We start from the raw sequence: 19,887 nt of genomic DNA on the forward strand, positions 1-19,887 counted from the left end.
TGTTCTCTATATGAATATAACATGGATAGAGAAGAATCAACTTACACCAATGTAAAATTAAAGTAATTTTACCCTTTCATATATATATTTTTAATATTTTAACCACCTCCCCAAATTGATTATACATAATAAAATTTTATAACTAAATTCTAATAAAAATATTTTGAATACTGTAAAAAAATAAAATATTTTGTAATTAATAAAATATTATCTGGGTCGAGAAAAAACCTTTCGAATTACAAAAAAGACCTTCTCTACAACCAAATTCAGTCAGAGTAACCTGTCTCTTGAAGGACAAGAAACCAGGGAGTGTTATCAAGGAGAATACAAAGTAAAGATCCTAATTTCCAATATTGGACCAGAAAAAAGGCTTTTTTTTTATTTTTACTACTTAAAAGTCTCTTTATTACTTCAGAAACAGAGTGAAGAGGCATAATAAAAAGCCACTGACACGAATGTTGAGATAATTGTAATTTGAGTTGGTATCTTCCCTGCATCATTTCTTAGGGCAATGGCTCCATAAACTGGTAGGCAATTTAAGACGATGAAACCAATTAAAATCATCTGCAAACCCAGGCCTTCCATATTGTTGCCACGCATAAATGCAGTCAATCCCAATAGGAATGAGAACAAGTTGATTATTGCTGCCATTGTTAATGGCACAAACAATGGGGATGGGACCCTAAACTCAAAAATGCCCCGGCCATATCTCTTGCTATGTTCATCATCAAGCGCCTTGCTTGTTAGGCTAAAACCATGTGTGGAAATCCCTATTGACTTCAACAAGTACTCAACTGAACCAAATAAGTAACATGACAGTCCCCTTATCATCCACATCCTTTGACAATTCCACCACCTACGGACCGTGCCTCCAGCCAGGAAGAACTCAACGAAATCTTGCCCATATGCCCCGAGGAAAAGGAAAACATATAGGAAAAACCATGGTTCCGATAACTGCAAACACACAATTTTATTTTCGAGTCGATAAATATATCGGATTCAAACACAAGCTTCACTACATATGTCTACATTACCTTTGGGAAGATGCTGAATTGATTGAGGAGTGCTAGCTGGGGGAGGAAAGAATAGAAGATGACTGGAATGCACCAAATGGGCCAAAATGCATAGTGAGAATAAGCTAGGCTCATTAAAACACCCATATATTGAGAACCAAAGATGAGAGGATTATATTTGGAGAAAGCTACTTCAAACAAGCCGATGCACCATCTCTTGTTTTGGCTAAGTACATCAAAAAGGGTGATCGGGACATCCCCTAAAAATGCAGCTCTCTTAGGGTTGCAAAATAAGCTCTTCCATCCTTCACAATGAAGCCTATACGATGTGTTATAGTCCTCAACCAATGATCCATATCTAAACCCACTCTGCATACATATCAAAGAACTCTTCAAATACTTTTAAATTTTAATCTTTTTGAAGACAGTATTGTGGAGAATGACTTATGAGCTTTACCTTAGAGCCCCAATTGGTTTGGTTCTCGTAGTTGCAACCTGCAACATGGTGTGCCAATGACAAAATTTCTTGAGATTGAATGGGCTTGCTAACCACATGGTCGGGGCTGAGTTCTGGGATTTCGGGTGGCACCGGAGTTGATGGACCTCCGAACAAAGCTCGTCGATGAAAAAAGCAGCCGGATCCAATATAGCTTGGGCCCTTTAGCCCATCAAAACCCATAGGATTTACTTGGAAGTGATGTTTATACTCACAAGCATAGATATCCTGTTTGTTAAGGCCATGAAATCGCTGGGGAAATTGGATAAATGCTAAGTTTGATTTGATTGCAGGGTCCGATAAATAACACAGTATACGAAGAAGTGTTTGGGGATCATTTGAATACATGTCGCAATCTTGAGTTAAGATTATTGGTGCATTTGTCATAACAGCTGATACACGTAACTTCAATGTCAAAAATGCAAGGGAAAAAATCCAATCAGAAAAGCATAATAAAAAGAAATTGATTCGATGATTAGCAGAAAAACAAGATTAATGGAGTTAATTAATTCATACCAGAACATTAAGAGCACCGGCTTTAAAATGGTGAGGTGAAGTGTTGTTTTTCTCTCTAGAGACATAAATGAGATTTGGCATTAAACGGCCAGAATTATCTTTGTCATGCTTCTTATCTAAGATAACCTGCTCATAGTTCATAATCTATTAGTAAACAAAAACAGGATAAACCTATACAAGCATCGGATTGTAGTTTGTCTGTCTCATTCTCACAAGCATTTTTATTTAATAGTACAAAACAAGTCAATCTTGAGTAAATAGAATAAGCAAACCTGAATGACAGTAGGATGATTCATACGAGTAAAGCCTTTGATCCATTTATTAAAAACTTGTCGTCGTTGTTCATCACTAATGTATTCATCAGCTATTTTACCTTTATCCATCACATGTTCTACCTTCATTTTCATATCTTCATACATTATCTGCAATAATTACGATAGATTTGTTAAATATAAATTTATATACTCTGAATCTACATAGAATGAATTGTTCTTTATTAGAATGATAATTAAAATAACTTTTATTAATAATAAAATAAATCATAAAAAGATTTGAGAGTTCCGACGTTAGCGGGAAGCTAATGCTACATAATAAATATTATTTATTTTATTTAATAGATGTTAAATATCGTTCTTATTTATTATTTTAAATGATATTATCCTAAATTTACTAGATAAAATATTAATACTAAACCTACTCCTAAATTTGAGTGTTTGACCTTTAAAAAATCCGAGTTTGACTACACCACAAATAATGTCGACTAAACGACAAAATTTTTATGGCTGTCTGTGTCTGGTTCTTTGTCTGAATGTATATTACCTAATTTTTTCCCGTATTCGAGTTTGAGTGAGTTTAAATATATTTTTAAAAAATTACGGCTATTTTTAAGTTTTCTATAAAAGAAATGAATAGAAAATTAAATTAATTACTAATATAATTTCGTATAAAATATGTTTGGAAAAGTTAATTAAGGTGTTTGAGTGTGTTAATTACCTTAATCTTCTCAAAGTGAGGGCTAGAAGAATGGTAATTAGATTCAAAATATACTTGAGGGCTCCTTTCCATTACATTGTGTTCCCTGCAAAACGGTAACCAATGCCTTGCAAACTCAGCAGCCTCCATGAAAGCAAATAGAGTCAAATCCGATCCTCCATCATCGGAAACATAGATTGAAATCTTGTCGGTCGGGTAATCGTAAGCCATCAACGACAATGCCGTGTTCACAACATTCATCGGCGGTTCCTTGTAAGGATCAGCCGTGCAAATGAACACGTCTAGTCCTACAAAATCTTCATCTTTGATGATTTGTTTTAGGTCTTGAGGGAACTCTTTCCGACGAATGGGCGACATTCGGAGAGCTTGCAGCGAAGCCCACATGAAGGCTAGAACGAGATCAGAGATAAACAAAGAAAGGATGGTGGAGAAAGAAAGTAGGCTGGTCGTGGAAAGGAGAAATAGGTTTTGGACATGGCGGTAGAGTAGAGCCAGAATGGCAGAGAAGTAAACCGCCGCGAACAGGCGGTTGAAGGCGGTGCGTCGTAATGGCTCAGACGTGTGAAGCGGAGGAGAATCGGTGGTGGTGAACCCTCCTCTTAGACGTCGACCTTCCATACTTGTTGGCTAGCTGATATGACCAATACCATTACAACACATCTATATATATAGGCCAGAGAGAGGGTAGAGGAGCCAGAACTATTCAGCCAAGATCTCATGTCTGGAAATGCTAAATGAGGCTGGGATTCTCTCTCAACAAAAATTCATTTTAATAAACAATCACAAAAAGTCCAAACAAAGCAGAAAATATACACCAATGGGCAGCCTCAACAACCCAAATAATTTTTGGAATCCCAATAATTTTTATAATATATATTGTTCAACTTGGGATCTCAATTATTTTGGAATGATTAGGAAAAAAGAGGAAAGAGAAATAAATTAAACTTGGTTGTATGCTGTTTTCTTGAAGATTTTTTTTGGGGTTAATGAACAATAGTGTAGAAACGACCTAGATATCAAATACTAGTGCAATCGTAAACCACTAAAAAGGAATCAAAACTAGGTTCAAGTGTTTGCTTCGTATGAACAAAAGGAATCAAAACCGGAAGAGTTGGATCTTTATTATGACCTACCAACTGAAGAGGATATTATAGGGGTATGGGGAGGATGAGTTTTCGATCAGTGTGGAAAATTAGATTCAGGGACTAAGTTCATAAAAACGGTGGGAAGCATGTATGTTTACGTTGATGCAAAGTCCATCGTCCAAAGAGATTAGCAACCATGGGGAGGGAGTTGAACGCCAATGGGAAGAAGAAAAGACACCTTCAATACTTTCTGGAAATTTCAATTTTAATATTCATTTGTGCATATTCAAAAAAATAATTTATATCCAAATAAAGTCACGTATTAATAATATGTCACTTTTTTTTTATAAAAATTTAATAAAACTTTATAAAATGTTTAAATGTAGGATAAATACGTGACTAATACCCATACATATCATATCAATAACACAAATTTTAATGTCTTAAATTTCAGTATACATGTTTAAACCTAATTGATAACTGCTATTTTCACGAATAATAGCAAATAAAAATAAAAAAATACAAAATTTATATAAAATTTTGAAGCTTTAATAAATTTAAACTTACTGTTTGATGATATGTATGGTTAAGAAAGTAGACTTTAAATTCGTTGGTAACTCTTATATTTTATTATTTTGAAAGTCTCTTTATTTTTATTTATAAAATTTAAGTGTAATTGTTAATATCATTAAAATTCTTTAGTTAAATTTGTGGTGTAACATTTGGAAATAATAAAATATTTATTCGATAAATATGTAACAAAAAATTAATGTTGTGATAAAGCTAAATTTAATAGAAAATTTTAATTATGTTAACAAGTGACTCGAATTTTAAAAAGTGAAAAATTTAGAGACTAATTAAATTCTTAAAATAAAAATAGAAAAATTAAATTCATATTTAGCAAAAAGTATAGAGACTTGTTCATAAGAGCTTGCATTGAAGATAAGATTTCGATTTTTTAATTCTTTAAATTCAAAATCCTAAATGATTTTTAATGAAATAATAGAAATGAATTTTTTAACAAAATTCTAATCCACATATTTTGCGATTAATAAATTGTTGTTTGGGTTAAGCGAAGATTAACACGAATTACAAAATTAGATTTTATTCAAACAAGCTAGAGGAGTAACCCAACCCTTGATGGAGCCCAAGGAGAATACAAAGTAAAGACACTAATTTCCAACATTTGACTAGAAAAGGCCTTATTTTAGTGCTTAGAAGAGTCGTTGTTACTCCATAAACAAAGTGAAGAGGCATAATAAAGAGCCACTGACACAAATGGAGAGATAATTATAATTTGGGTTGGCATTTTCCCTGCATCATTCCTTAAGGCAATGGCTCCATAAACCGGTAAGTAATTCAAGACGATGGAACCAGTTAAAATCATCTGCAAACCCAGGCCCTCCATATTGTTGCCGCTAAAAAATCCAGTCAACCCGGATAAGAATGAGAATAAGTTGATTATTGCTGCCACTGTTAATGGCACAAACAATGGAGATGGGACCCCAAACTCAAAAATGCCTTGTCCGTATCTCTTGCTTTGTTCATCATCAACCACCTTACTGGTAAGGCAAAAATCATATGTGGAAATCCCTAGTGACCTCAACAAGTACTCAATTGAAGCAAATAAGTTACATGTCAGTCCCCTTATCATCCACATCCTTTGAGCATTCCACCACCTTCGGACAGTTCCTCCGACCAAGATGAGATCAAGAAAATTTTGCCCGTATGAGCCGAGGAAAAGAAACACATAAAGGAAAAACCATGGTTCCTATATCTGCATGACATGAATTGTTATTTTCCGAATCCATAGATATACCTAAATCTAATAAAAACTTTATATATATAATACAATTCATTAATGTTCATACCTTTGGGAAGATGCTAACTTGATTGAGAAGTGTTAGTTGAGGTAGGAAAGAATAGAAGGTGACTGGTATGCACCAAAAGGAACAAAATGCATAGTGAGAGTAACCTAGGCTCATTAAAAGACCCATATATTGAGAACCAAAGGTGAGAGGACTATATTTGGAGAAAGCTACTTCAAACAAGCCAATGCACCATCTCTTGCATTGGTTAACACCATCAAAAAGGGTGATTGGAACATTCCCTAAAAATGCAGCCCTCTCAGGGTTGCAAAATAAGCTCTTCCATCCTTCACAATGAAGCCTATACGATGTGTAAAAGTCCTCAACCAATGATCCATATCTAAAGCCAGTCTGCAAACATGTCAATGAACACTTCAGATACTTAAATTTTACGCTTCTTAGAGACAGTATTGTTTAGAGTGACTTATGAGCTTTACCTTAGAACCCCATTTGGTTTCGTTCTCGTAGTTGCAACTTGCAACATGGTGTGCCAATGACAAAGTTTCTTGAGATCTAATGGGCTTGTTTACCACATGTTCTGGGCTAAGTTCTGGGATTTCGGGTGCAACCGGAGTTGATGGATCTCCCAATAATGCTCGTCGACGAAAGAAGCAGCCAGACCCAAGATAGCTTGGGCCCTTTAGCCCATCAAGGCCCATAGGATTGATTTGGAAGGGAAGTTTATACTCAGTATCATAAATATCATCTTTGTTAACGCCATGAAATCTTTGGGGAAACTGAATGAATGCTAAGCTTGATTTTAGCGGAGGGTCTGATAAATAACACAGCATTCGAAGAGGTGTTTGGGGATCATTTGAGTACATATCACAATCTTGAGTTAAGATTATTGGCGCATTTGTCATAACAGCTGATACACGTAACTTCAATGTTGAAAATGTAAAGGAAAAATTAAAAACCATAATGAAAGGTAATTACTTTGATGATTAGCAGAAAAATAAGATTAATAGATTTGATTAATTCAAACCAGAACATTAAGAGCACCAGCTTTAAAGTGGTGGGGTGAAGTCTTGCTTTTCCCTCTGGAGACGTAAATGAGATTTGGCATTAAACGGCCAGAAATATCTTTGTCGTGGCTCTTATCTAAGATAATCTGATCATGGTTCATAATCTATCGGTAAATAAAAATAAAATAGACCTATCCAAGTAAAAAAGGTTGAGTAAACAAACCTGAATGACAGTGGGGTGATCCATACGAGTAAAGCTTTTGGTCCATTTATTGAAAGCTTGACGTTGTTGATGATCGGTTATGTATTCATCAGTAACTTCATCTTTATCAATCACATGTTCAACCTTCACTTTCATATCCTCGTACATCATCTGCAATAATTAACTTGTGGTTTCTTAAAAATTGAAGTGATTATATAAAAAAAATCATTTTTGAGGGGCTAAAACCACTACCTGCCCCTTCATCCTTGATTTTCATGTTAATACGGATGACTTTTGAGGGATCATTATGATGATGATGAGGATTATTTTTTAGGGGATTTACATTATATATTTGCACGGCCCGATCAAACGAGATGTTTAACTTATATAATTTTTTAGTTGAGAAATAAAACCCCAACATAAGATAATACTAAACATATTGAGGGGATTGTCGACTTTGACACTTCGAAGACTTTTCCCAAAGGAGTCGAAAATCCCTCAACACAATTGATTGTCAAACGTTTAACTCATATAATTTTTTAATCTATACTATAGATAAAATGGCTGATTGAATTGGTGTCACAAATCAACTCAATACCAACTTGATTATGAAATTACTAAAATACATTTACTTTAAAGGGTGATTAATATTATTATAAGGGTATTTTAGGTACTTCATTGTTTTATATAATTTTTCAAATAAAAAACTAAAAACATTATTTAAGAATCAAACACATGACCAACAAAATCATCAAATAAAATCTCTTACCACCCATAATCATTTGTTAAAATAATTTTATAAGTATATATTTTAATATAAAATATTTTTGTTCACCCTAATATTCGTATATGAAAAATTCATGTAACAAATTTATAGTAAAATTTATTAAAAACCAAATCATGTATATGTATTATTCTATATTTTATATAATTGAAATGATAAAATTAAGAAGGCGAAAACTAAAATATTTTGGTTCAAATCAAACCATATATATATATTATTCTATATTTTATATGAAATATAAAAGATAAAAATATCTTCAAAATAATATTTTTATTTTATAATAATAATCGACTTTTAGCATTTTTATAATCGAATTAAAACTCAATTCATGAACCGAATATTAATTCACCAAGTATAAATAAAACAAACATAAAATATTGAAAATAAAATAAAAATAATGTCTAAAAGGTTATATTTTCCAAGTGAAATAGAATAAGCAATTACCAACATGGGAACCATGTGCAAATGCAGTTTTCAGAAAGAAGATAATGGATTAAAAATCATCCACTAGGTCAAGTTTTAAAAAATTTTAAAAAATAAAAACATTTTTATATTTAAAGAATATATTTAATAGAATTTAAAATTTTCACAAATAAAATTAGAATGATGACTAGGATATATAAGATACGGTGAAAATATATAAAAGAAAATAAAACATACGACAAATTTATAATTCTATTTAACAAATTAAAAATATATTATTAATATATCAAAATATTTACACTTTTAAAAATTACATTTTCTGTTTGCCTCCGGAGGTTATCACTTTCTCTCGTTTTCAAGTTTCAACCATGATATGCCCAAGGCAATTTTAAAAGTTTGACAGTTCAGCCTATATATTTAACCATTAAAAACTTTCCGCCGACTGACAAAGAAACTTAGGATGATTATTTTTAATTTATATTTTAAAAATAAATTAATGAATTAACATATAAAATTATTGTACTCACTCATTTAATATATTTATTTATATTTTTAATACAAAATTAAAATATAATTCAAAATATTATAAAAAGATTTTGTGATACTTTTATTCATGTAAAAAAGATTAATTGTATTTTTAAAATTAAAAACTTACACATGCCTTGCCTTGCTCGAAAAGCTAAAACAATATTTTAAATCTTGACGTCATGATCCAAGTTGAACAACCGAAGGCGAATCTAGGGGGTTAGCATGGCCCCAGTTCTTATTAAAATGGAAAAGTATTATTTAGGTCTTCTAATTTTTTTTTAAAATTTTAAATTAGTAAAGGTAAAATTGTACTTTGACCCTTCTAGAATTATAAAAATTAGGTTTAATTTTTTAAAATTATAAAAGTATAGACTATAAAAAAATAAAATTTCATTTGGCCCCTAAAAATTTGTTCCGGTTTGGCTTGTGTAAACAACGTAATAACTTTAGAACTGTTTTGTCCTCCAACAAATGAAAATAAAACATAAAATAGTAAACTAAGTTGAAAGCTTTGTGTAGTTAAGCTACATATACGTGAACATTATAGGTTACATTTAGACATCTTATTATACTGTTTTTTGGGTATGATACACGCACGTGAATGAAAACAATATGTACATCAAATTACTTCCAAAACGACAAGCAACTTATCTATAATTTATTGTATAGTTGAAATGACTTGTTTATATCTACATATAATATGATTAATACTAAACCTAGTCCTGAATTTGAGTATAATGACAAAAAATGTATAGATGTCAGACTGGTATTAGTTAACAGTAAATTAATTTTATTTGGTAATTTTAATCATTCACATCACTTATGACTTGTTTTAAATAAATGGAAAAATCTTTTGACATATTTTGAAAATGTTATTTTTTAATTAAAATTTTGCCCAAAATTTTAATTTGAAGTTTATACAAATTATTTTAATGCAATAATTAGGCTTTTTCTTTTGTTAACACACTATAACTAAACGGAGGCATGAGTGTATTAATCAAAATAAGTAAATTAATTACTAGTATAATTTGGTATAAAAATATGTTTGGAAAAGTTAATTGAAGTGTTTGGAGTGTAATAATTACCTTAATCTTGTCGAAGTGAGGGCTAGAAGGATGCTGGTAATTAGAACAAAAATAGACATTAGGGCTCCTTTCCATTATATTCTGTTCCCTGCAAAATGGTAACCAATGCCTTGCAAACTTAGCAGCCTCCATGAACGCAAACAGAGTCAAAACCGACCCTCCATCATCCGATACATAGATCGAAATCTTTTCTGTCGGATAATCATAAGCCATCAATGACAATGCCGTGTTCACTACATTCATCGGCGGCTCCTTGTAAGGATCGGCCGTGCATATGAACACGTCTAATCCTACAAAATCTTTGTCTTTGATGATTCGTTTTAGGTTTTGAGGGAACTCTTTACGACGGATGGGTGACATTCGGAAAGCTTGCGCCGAAGCCCACATGAAAGCAAGAACGAGATCAGAGATAAACAAAGTAAGGGTGATGGAGAAAGAGAGGAAGCTGGTCGTGGGGTGGAGAAATAGGTTTCGGACATGGCGGTAGAGTAGAGCCAGAATGGCAGAGAAGTAAACCACAGCGAACAGGCGGTTGAAGGCCGTCCGCCGCAATGGTTCAGACATGTGAAGCGGGGGAGGAGCATCGGTGGTAAACCCTGCTCTTAAACCTCGGCCTTCCATACTTCTTGGGTAGCTAATATGGACGTTTGTGATACGATGAATACAAGTTGCAGTACATGTAATGGATATATAGGCCAGAGGGCAGCAGAGACGTGCCACAACAGTTCAGGCAAGATACGTGAAATATGGCAATATGTCCGGAAATTCTAATTGAGATTTTGATCCAAGTGGTTATATTATATATAAATATCTATATTAAACAATTTAATTTCTTTAAAGTACATTATCTCAACTTTTTTTTTTAAGGATTTGAATATTAAAGGATTATATTATATGAATTATATTTATGTTGACTGGATGTCAATTCCTTTAAAAGAAGTTTACGAAGTGTCATTTGTCTAGAGCTAATTACCCTCAACAAGTTGGGATTTTGTCTCCCAAATTTGTGAAGAGACTAAGTACCTAAAACAATATATTCAATAGAGTGGGAGCTTTCTCCCAAGTTTGTGAAGAGTTTGTGTGCTTAAAGTGGTGGATTTAGTAGAGTGGGAACGTCTAGATGGAGACGAACTATGCATGGTGCACTATCACCTACCAAGGAAATGTGAGCAATTATGATTGATAGGATTTGAGACCATGCCCCACAACATACAAGGCCCTTGTGGGCAACTATGCCACCCTTTGGTGGATGGCGGTTCATATAGTGGTGAGGTACAAAGAGTCGCTTTAAAAGAATAGATGAGTAAGAAGCATAGCAGTTTAGGATAGAAGCTCCTCCTAAAGCTAAGGATGGGTAATTATAGGTGAGGCTAACCATCACTAGTCGTCAAGTCCTAACATGTGTCTGGTGCTGATCTTATCACGGTTGACCACTTAGGGAGCATGGTAACCCTCTAGATAAGTGATGATGAAGTTGACATGGATTAGGCAAGACCTAATGTGTGATCCATGTATAGAAAGATTCAACATTTGTCCTTAGCGAGATAGATCAAAGACGCTCCACATCCCATGCAATTATGTGTCCACAAGGTCCATGGTTGGGAAAGTGTAGCCTACAAGTGAAGTCATAGTCAACAAGTTTGTTGCTGGGTGAGGTAATGGAGGCAAAGGCCGCTCTAGTGAGATACTAATAACAATTATCCCTTAGTCTAGGGGGAAGCTACAAAGTGACTTGTTTTGAAATGATTTATTTTCCTATTTATTAAGGATAAATGTGTATAAATTACACATGTGGTGAGGTGAAGGAAGGATTTATGCATGTATTGTAGAAGCTTCCATAAATACTTTAATTTGAATTTATAAGAGGCATCATTTGGGTTTTGCTAGCTAATAAGAGAGACATGCAGCTAGTGTTGATAAATCATTGATTCAGTGAGTCATAACTTATAGGACACATGTTAACGCCATATTGGATACGGCGAGTTGTGCCACTTTAAGTCTTTCATTGAATACCTTAATCCCTATAAACTTTAAAGAAACTTTTTGTTGCTAAGATTTGTCTAAATTTTTGCCTTTGAAATTTCAAATTTTGGTTTTACTTTTTTGTCTTAAGCATTCAAAGCAAAAGTTTTAAGGATTAGGAAAGTTAGGCTGTATATTTAGAATGCCATACCGGGTGAATGTAATGGAAGAGGGAGGAGTAAAGGCGATGGTGAAAAGAAGAAAAGAAAAGATAGGGCTAGTTCAAGTACAACGGTAGTGACAAAGAACCCAAATTAATATAGGGAATTTTTAGTGGTTGTGTAAAACGAAAGAAGAAGAGATGATAAAAATGTTGGAGGTGAGGGGTATCACAGTGCCAAATTACGTGTTCGAATTTTCAAATCCAGATGGTGTAAACTTATTAGTGATGAGTTGGGGTTTCTATTTGCCATTATACGTCTTCGAAGCTAGCTTCCATTTGCGTTTGGATCCCTTCTTTTGTGAGACATTGAAAGAATATGACCCAATTCAAAAGAACCAGACGAGTAACTAAAACAAAAAAGAAATAATTGCGCAATAGGCCCAAGACCAACCAAACGGAACAGCTTGGGCGCCACTCCTTGGCCATTTCTTTCTCTTCTCATTGAACCTCAGCTAAAACGAGCCCAATGGCTTCAAATTTTCTAATCTTACAAACCCCAAGAGAACATGATAAAAGAAGCAAGGCAGTATTCATCAGTAAGAATACAAAGCAAAAAACCATTGGGAGATAAACAATAAAACAAATATCAACATACCAAAAAAACCATAAATAAATAAAAAAGGAATACAAAGATCCTAGTTTCCAATATTTCACTAGAAAAGGCCTTATTTTTAGTATTTAAAACACTCATTAATACTTCACAAACAAAGTGAAGAGGCATAACAGAGAGCCACCGACACAAATGTTGAGATAATAGTAATTTGGGTTGGCATTTTCCCTGCATCATTCCTTAAGCCAATGGCTCCATAAACTGGTAGGCAATTCAAGACGATGGAACCAGTTAAAATCATCTGCAAACAGAGGCCTTCCGTATTTTTTCCACTAAAAGATTGTGTCAATACTAATAGGAACGAGAACAAGTTGATTATTGCTGCCACTGTTAATGGTACAAACAATGGGGATGGGACCCCAAACTCAAAAATGCCTTGGCCATATCTCTTGCTTTGTTCATCATCAACCACCTTGCTTGTTAGGCTAAAACCATGTGTGGAAATCCCTACTGACTTCAACAAGTACTCAATTGAACTAAATAAGTAACATGACAGTCCTCTTATCATCCACATCCTTTGCGCATTCCACCACTTTCGGACAGTGCCTCCATCAAGGACAAAATCTAAGAAATCTTGCCCGTATGCGCCAAGGAAAAGAAAAACGTACAGGAAAAACCATGGTTCCGTTATCTGCAAGACATAAATTTTCAATATATTTTTGGAAATCTAATAAAAACTTTACCACATATAACACAATTCATCGATGTTCTTACCTTTGGGAAGATACCGACTTGATTGAGGAGTGCTAGCTGAGGGAGGAAAGAATAAAAGGTGACTGGAATGCACCAAATGGGCCATAATGCATAGTGAGAATAAGCTAGGCTCATTAAAACACCCATAGATTGAGAACCAAAGATGAGAGTGTTATATTTGGAGAAAGCTACTTCAAACAAGCCAATGCACCATCTTTTGCATTGACTAAGTACATCAAAAAGGGTGATTGGGACATCCCCTAAAAATGCAGCCCTCTCAGGGTTGCAAAATAAGCTCTTCCATCCTTCACACTGAAGCCTATACCCTGTGTAAAAGTCCTCAACCAATGATCCATATCTAAAGCCACTCTGCAAACATGTTAATAAACTCTTCAAATACTTAAATATTAAGCCCTTTAAAGACAGTACTGTGGAGAGTGACTTATGAGCTTACCTGAGAGCCCCATCCAGTTTGGTTCTCATAGTTGCAACCTGCAACACGGTGTGCTAGTGACAAAATTTCTTGAGATATAATGGGCTTTCTTACCACATGGTCCGGACCGAGTTCTGGGATCTCAGGTGGCACTGGAGTTGATGGGCCTCCTAATAAAGCTCGTCTTCGAAAAAAGCAACCAGATCCAACATAATTTGGGCCCTTTAGCCCATCAAAACCCATAGAATTGATTTTGAAGAGACGTTTATACTCGGAAGCATAAATGTCATCTCTGTTAAGGCCATGAAATCGTTGGGGGAATTGAATGAATGCTAAGTTTGATTTTAATGCAGGGTCTGAGAAATAACACAGTATACGAAGAGGTGTTTGGGGATCATTTGAATACATGTCGCAATCTTGAGTTAAGATTATTGGCGCATTCGTCATAACAGCCGATACACGTAACTTCAACGTCGAAAAGGTAGGAGGGAAGAAACAATTAGAAAAGCATAATGAAAGGTAATTAATTTGATAATTAGCAGAGTTGATTAATTCATACCAAAACATTAAGAGCGCCAGCTTTGAAGTGGTGGGGTGAAGTCTTACTTTTCTCTCGAGAGACATAAATGAGATTTGGCATTAATTGGCCTGAAATATCTGTGTCTTTGCTCTTATCTAAGATAACCTGTTCATAACTCATAATCTATATTAATAAACCCAAATATTGTAATATCTGTTCGTCGGACCAAAACTTCTAAAATAGAAGAAGCAAACCTGAATGACAGTGGGGTGATCCATACGACAAAAACTTTTGGTCCATTTATTAAAAGCTTGATGTTGTTGATCATCACTTATGTATTCCTCAATAACTTCACCTTTATCTATCACATGTTCTACCTTCATTTTCATATCCTCATACATCATCTGCATTATTTAAGATTTTATCAACACCATGATAAAATATTTTTTTCTGTAAGAGATGCATAGATATTTTAAAAAATAGTGTAGTATACCTAAAACGTGATATTTTCTAAGCCAAATAAAATAAGCAATTATTAAGATTATCCTAACTGCCCCACTTGCAGAATGGATTAAAATAATATAAAAATAATTCTGAAAGGATAATTAACTCGAAATTATAAAAATACTTTCTTATATAAACTTGTATCTATTCATACTGTATTCAATAATATTAAAATCTTCTTATATTCATTATTAAATAAAATTACTTTTTAACTTATATTTTGTTTACCCACATTATAGGTGTACAATTATATGTATATAGATTACAATTTACAATAATATACCCAAAGCATGTGGATTATTTGCTAATCCATATTTTTTCCCTATTTTAGCAGTTTAAAGCATACCCTTAGCGTATAAACCTAAGCTTTATATTTACAATTAAAACTTAATTTCCTTGGATTAATATCCACCCATTACTTTCCAATACCATTATCATCTAGGATCAACGTAAGACTCATCTATTAAATGTGAAAATTAACTTGTGAAATGATGATTAATCATGTATTGAATGATATAGTAATGGATTAAAGCCAAACTCCCCATTAAAAGGCCAATTTAATCAATAAAAATTAGAATAACTAGTTAATATACTATACTAGGAAGTTTTAACTTTACAAAAACCTTAACATATCTTTAATTAATTTTTAAAATAAAATTAAATAAATAAAACACACAAAAACCTTTTTAAGTTTAATTATGAAATTAAAAATCACATACAATTTATTAAATAATAATCCTAAAAAATTATAGATTAAATATTCACGTCATAATCCAAGCTGCACAACCTAATAACTATATAACTATTTCGTCCTTCAAGAAATAAATTAAAACATAAAATAGTAAGCTAAGTTGAAAGCTTTAGCATTAAGCTACATATACGTGAACATTACAAGTTTCAATTAGATATAGTGTTATACTTTTCTTGCCTATGATACATGCACGTGAATGAAAACAATATGCATGTATTTAACTTCCAATATGACAAAGCAACTTTTGTATAATATTTGAAATGGGTTGCTTGTATTTTTATTAATATGATTAATTTAAACATAAAATATTAAATCGGTTGAGTCTTAGTTTAATTGGCATGAGTATTATTGCAATGATAGTTTGAGTACGTTGAAGTGTATTATCCTCCTATTTATGGGTTGGAGAGGGGCTATAATAGTTTTAGGCATTGTGTCAAAAAGAGCAGATATAATCAAATAAATTTGACCATCAACATTTTAGAAAGAGTCAAATTATTATTATTTTAACATCAATACAAACTAAAATGTTAATTTTTTTAAAGATTACTACATGCATGACAATCACATGTACTCCATTTTAATTTTTTTTTTAAATTTTTATTATTTGATTATTTTTATAAATTTTAAATTATTTGTTGATGTGATATATAAGATAAATAATGCTATGTCAGCAATAAATGTATGTGAACTGCCAAGCAGGTTGTCATGCCAACATCACTAAAAAAATTAATGTTTTTGTCAGCATTTTCATTAAAAAAGGGTCAAATTGACAAAAGATGTAAATGATAAAGGCTAAATTTGGTATTGTGCCTAAATTTTATTTTATTTATATATATACATATTATAAATTTTAATTACATAATTTTACAGTAACAAGTGTTGAGTACAATGGCAAGACACATCACATTTTTAATGGAAAGACACGAGTTTGAGCTTTGAAGACAATATTGTTAAGAGAGACTGTCACGAACTACGAATTTAGGATAAATGGAGGATACTTGTGTTTAGTAGAAGCATTATTATTTTTTGCTTATTTTGAAGATGTATCTTTTACTAGAGTTTTATTCATCTTCTAATTTTATGTGTAAATTTATAATAATTATTTTATGAGAAAACTATAGCTCATGTAATTAATCAATGTTAGAGAGAAGTAAACAAAGAAGGAGATAAACGGAAAATTAAACTAATTACTAGTATAATTTCGTAAAAAAATATGTTTGGAAAACTTAGTTGAAGTGTTTGGAGTGTATTAATTACCTTGATCTTCTCAAACTGAGGGATAGAAGGATGATGGGAATTAGATTCAAAATAAACATGAGGGCTCCTTTCCATTATGTTGTGTTGCCTGCAAAACGGTAACCAATACCTTGCAAACTTAGCAGCCTCCATGAAAGCAAACAGAGTCAAAACCGACCCTCCATCATCCGAAACATAGATCGAAATCTTTTCTGTCGGATAATCATAAGCCATCAATGACAATGCCGTGTTCACTACATTCATCGGAGGCTCCTTGTAAGGATCAGCCGTGCATATGAACACGTCTAATCCTACAAAATCTTCGTCTTTGATGATTTGTTTTAGGTTTTGAGGGAACTCTTTACGACGGATAGGCGACATCCGGAAAGCTTGTGCCGAAGCCCACATGAAGGCAAGAACGAGATCAGAGATAAACAAAAAAAGGGTGATGGAGAAAGAGAGGAAGCTGGTGGTGGGGTGGAGGAATAGGTTTTGGACATGGCGGTAGAGTAGAGCCAGAATGGCAGAGAAGTAAACCACCGCGAAGAGGCGGTTGAAGGCCTTCCGCCGCAATGGTTCAGACATGTGAAGCAGGGGAGGAGCATCGGCTGTGAACCCTGCTCTTAAACCCCGGCCTTCCATACTTCTTGTTCTTGGGTAGCTAATATGGAAGCTTGTGATACGATGAATACAACATATGTACATGTAATGGATTTATAGGGACGGAGGGAGGCAGAGACGTGCCACAACTGTACAGCCAAGATACATGAAATGACAAAATTTCTGGAAATGCTAAATCAGATTTGGGTCCTAGTGGGTAATATTAAACGACAACCAAGTTTTTTTTAAAGTGCAGTTCGAATCTCTAAACTATCTTTATGATATATTGTTGGACTTGGAATCTCAATTTTTTTGAAATGATTACTGCTATATGAATTATATCTCAATTCTCGATATTTTGGGATGATAAAAATAAAAAAAGGCAAGAGAAATAAATAAAATCATTGGCTGGAGCCTGGAGGTTGCTTTCTTAATGGATATTTGTGTAGGTATCAAAACGGTAGTGCTCTGAAAAGGACATTCAAAATAAGCATCTCTAAATGATAATTCAGTATTAAATTAGACTTCTCGGAGGAATCTCCTCATGTTCGAAGCTCTGCTAGAAAAAAAAATTAAACAAAAAATAACAGGTTTAAAAAATGAATTTGAGTATGTAAAATAACTAACCATACTTCATTTCTATAAAAAAAAATCAAACCTCGTTCATATTTTTAGAAAATTAGCTATTTGATTAAGGGTGAGTTTGGATGGACAATTGGGTGCGGTGCGTTTAGCTTACTTTTTGTCTCATGCTACAGTATCGCTACAGTATCTAATCTCACCGCCACCGCTGTTTTTACACTAACCGCAGATAAACACACCGCCCATCCAAACTCACCCTAAGAATTGTGATATTCGTTATTGGTCAGAATCACACAATTTTGAGAATGTAAAATCCTGCACTTGGACCATGTCCATTGAGATCCGTGCGACTGCTACTTTTGTGGCTGAATAAAAAAGAGGGCTACGCTGCTTATTTGATGGCACATTGATCTTTACTCTCCCATTAACTAAGGTTGAAATCGGTTAGTTTCTGTCGGGTTTTAAAGGTTTTTTAAATTATTTTCTATTTTTATATTATTTTTAAACATATTAAAAACATATTTTAATAAAAATAAATTTTATTTTATCACTTTTCAATATTATTTGACAAAATTTTTAAAAAAATTCAGAAATATTTTTACGAAATAATAATTTTTTAAGAATTTTAAATTATTTTACTATTTTAAAATAAAATATTTGTTTTATATCATAAAAATTAAAATGAATTACATTTTAAATAAAGAACAAAATTTGATTGGATTTGAGTAATTGCGATTCTTGAACTTACATTTCATAAACCGTCCAAATACCTTAATTGAGTCAATTTTAATTTGATTAATTTTTTCTCAACTCTACCGTTAATAAAATATTTAATAAGACGTATAGCCATATTTTTCCTTTTTTTTATTATCGTACATAAATTAATGTTACCATTTTATCTAAAATTTTATTTAATATTTATGTAATGTTTAATAAATACATTTATTATATAAAATTTTCATTCACATGATTGGTATGTCCTAATCTAATTAACGTAACATTCTCGTCCATTCAATTTTGTGGCAAACATCGCCATCATTCTGCCTACCCATCTTCAAAGATGGGACATTAAGTCATAGGTGATGCATTCTGTCTACCTCAGGACCTTACCATCTGCTTGTTCTAACAAAAGACCAAAATTATATCATTAAAATATATTTGTATTTCATAAAAGGCAGATCATTCAGTGTTTCCCTATGCCTCTATTTACTATTCCGTCTATCACAAATTGATCCATTTGTACAAGCAAGAAGGGAGGTTTTAGATGAAGCCATGCAAAAGCATATGATTCAGTACATTTTTAAAATTAGAACCATTAAGTGTACAAATTGCACAAAACGGTAACCCTGATAGGACATATAAATAATAAACTTACCTCCTACACACCCATTTGTTGTTTCTGGAAAACTCTTCTACTACTCCATTGCTTTCATCATTAATTTTATTTTTTTGTATAAAATTTCCATGGAATTATATAAGGGGCTTTGTCACCTAGGCTAAAAACGCCGGTGATGGCGTAAATCATGAAAATATTGGCTTTTCAGCTTTATTTTTTTGTTTTAAAAGTTTTTATATATAAAAAAAAAGCTTCTTCTTTTTTAAGATTTAATTTTTATTACTTGCATTATTTAAAGTAGATGTATTTGAAATTTCTACGGCAAATACAAGGTGTATACCATTGATGATGATGCCAATGGAGCCAAACTTTTCTTTTCTATATTAAATAACAAAATTTTGCGAAATTAACATGCACTGTTTAAAACCTTTATTTTTTTATTTTTAACAAAATATTTTTTATTTAACAACTCTAATATG

General features: G+C 32.8%; 2 protein-coding genes and 1 pseudogene across 2 annotated transcripts; all 3 read right to left on the bottom strand.

Annotated features, from left to right (window-relative positions):
* Positions 1-207: 207 nt before the first annotated feature.
* On the bottom strand, positions 208-3,740 carry LOC105800206 (cellulose synthase-like protein G3). The gene is made up of 6 exons (XM_012631190.2): positions 3,019-3,740; positions 2,298-2,447; positions 2,026-2,151; positions 1,471-1,914; positions 1,035-1,382; positions 208-954 (listed from the first exon to the last, which is right to left on the bottom strand). Exons 1-6 carry the CDS (start codon positions 3,634-3,636, stop codon positions 412-414), a joined length of 2,229 nt encoding a protein of 742 aa, XP_012486644.1. The 5' UTR covers positions 3,637-3,740; the 3' UTR covers positions 208-411.
* A 1,485-nt stretch (positions 3,741-5,225) lies between these two features.
* Positions 5,226-10,634, bottom strand: LOC105800205 (cellulose synthase-like protein G2; annotated as a pseudogene).
* Positions 10,635-12,510: 1,876 nt separating this feature from the next.
* On the bottom strand, positions 12,511-17,586 carry LOC105800204 (cellulose synthase-like protein G3). The gene is made up of 6 exons (XM_012631189.2): positions 16,912-17,586; positions 14,654-14,803; positions 14,439-14,564; positions 13,901-14,344; positions 13,468-13,815; positions 12,511-13,384 (listed from the first exon to the last, which is right to left on the bottom strand). The coding sequence occupies exons 1-6, from the start codon at positions 17,530-17,532 to the stop codon at positions 12,842-12,844; spliced, it is 2,232 nt and encodes a 743-aa protein (XP_012486643.2). The 5' UTR covers positions 17,533-17,586; the 3' UTR covers positions 12,511-12,841.
* Between the last annotated feature and the right edge of the window lie 2,301 nt (positions 17,587-19,887).

Source organism: Gossypium raimondii, chromosome 9 (assembly GCF_025698545.1).
Source record: "Gossypium raimondii isolate GPD5lz chromosome 9, ASM2569854v1, whole genome shotgun sequence".
Taxonomy (NCBI): domain Eukaryota; kingdom Viridiplantae; phylum Streptophyta; class Magnoliopsida; order Malvales; family Malvaceae; genus Gossypium; species Gossypium raimondii.

What these genes read in the sequence shown, in the direction of transcription:
- LOC105800206 (XM_012631190.2), bottom strand. Translation starts at nt 3,636, where the DNA reads ATGGAAGGTCGACGTCTAAGAGGAGGGTTCACCACCACCGATTCTCCT. An exon ending in CTCACTTTGAGAAGATTAAG is followed by an intron (nt 2,448 to 3,018) that starts GTAATTAACACA and finishes TAATTATTGCAG; the next exon opens with ATAATGTATGAAGATATGAA. An exon ending in AATTCAGCATCTTCCCAAAG is followed by an intron (nt 955 to 1,034) that starts GTAATGTAGACA and finishes GTGTGTTTGCAG; the next exon opens with TTATCGGAACCATGGTTTTT.
- LOC105800204 (XM_012631189.2), bottom strand. Translation starts at nt 17,532, where the DNA reads ATGGAAGGCCGGGGTTTAAGAGCAGGGTTCACAGCCGATGCTCCTCCC. An exon ending in CTGGCGCTCTTAATGTTTTG is followed by an intron (nt 14,345 to 14,438) that starts GTATGAATTAAT and finishes TCGACGTTGAAG; the next exon opens with TTACGTGTATCGGCTGTTAT. An exon ending in AAACTGGATGGGGCTCTCAG is followed by an intron (nt 13,816 to 13,900) that starts GTAAGCTCATAA and finishes ACATGTTTGCAG; the next exon opens with AGTGGCTTTAGATATGGATC.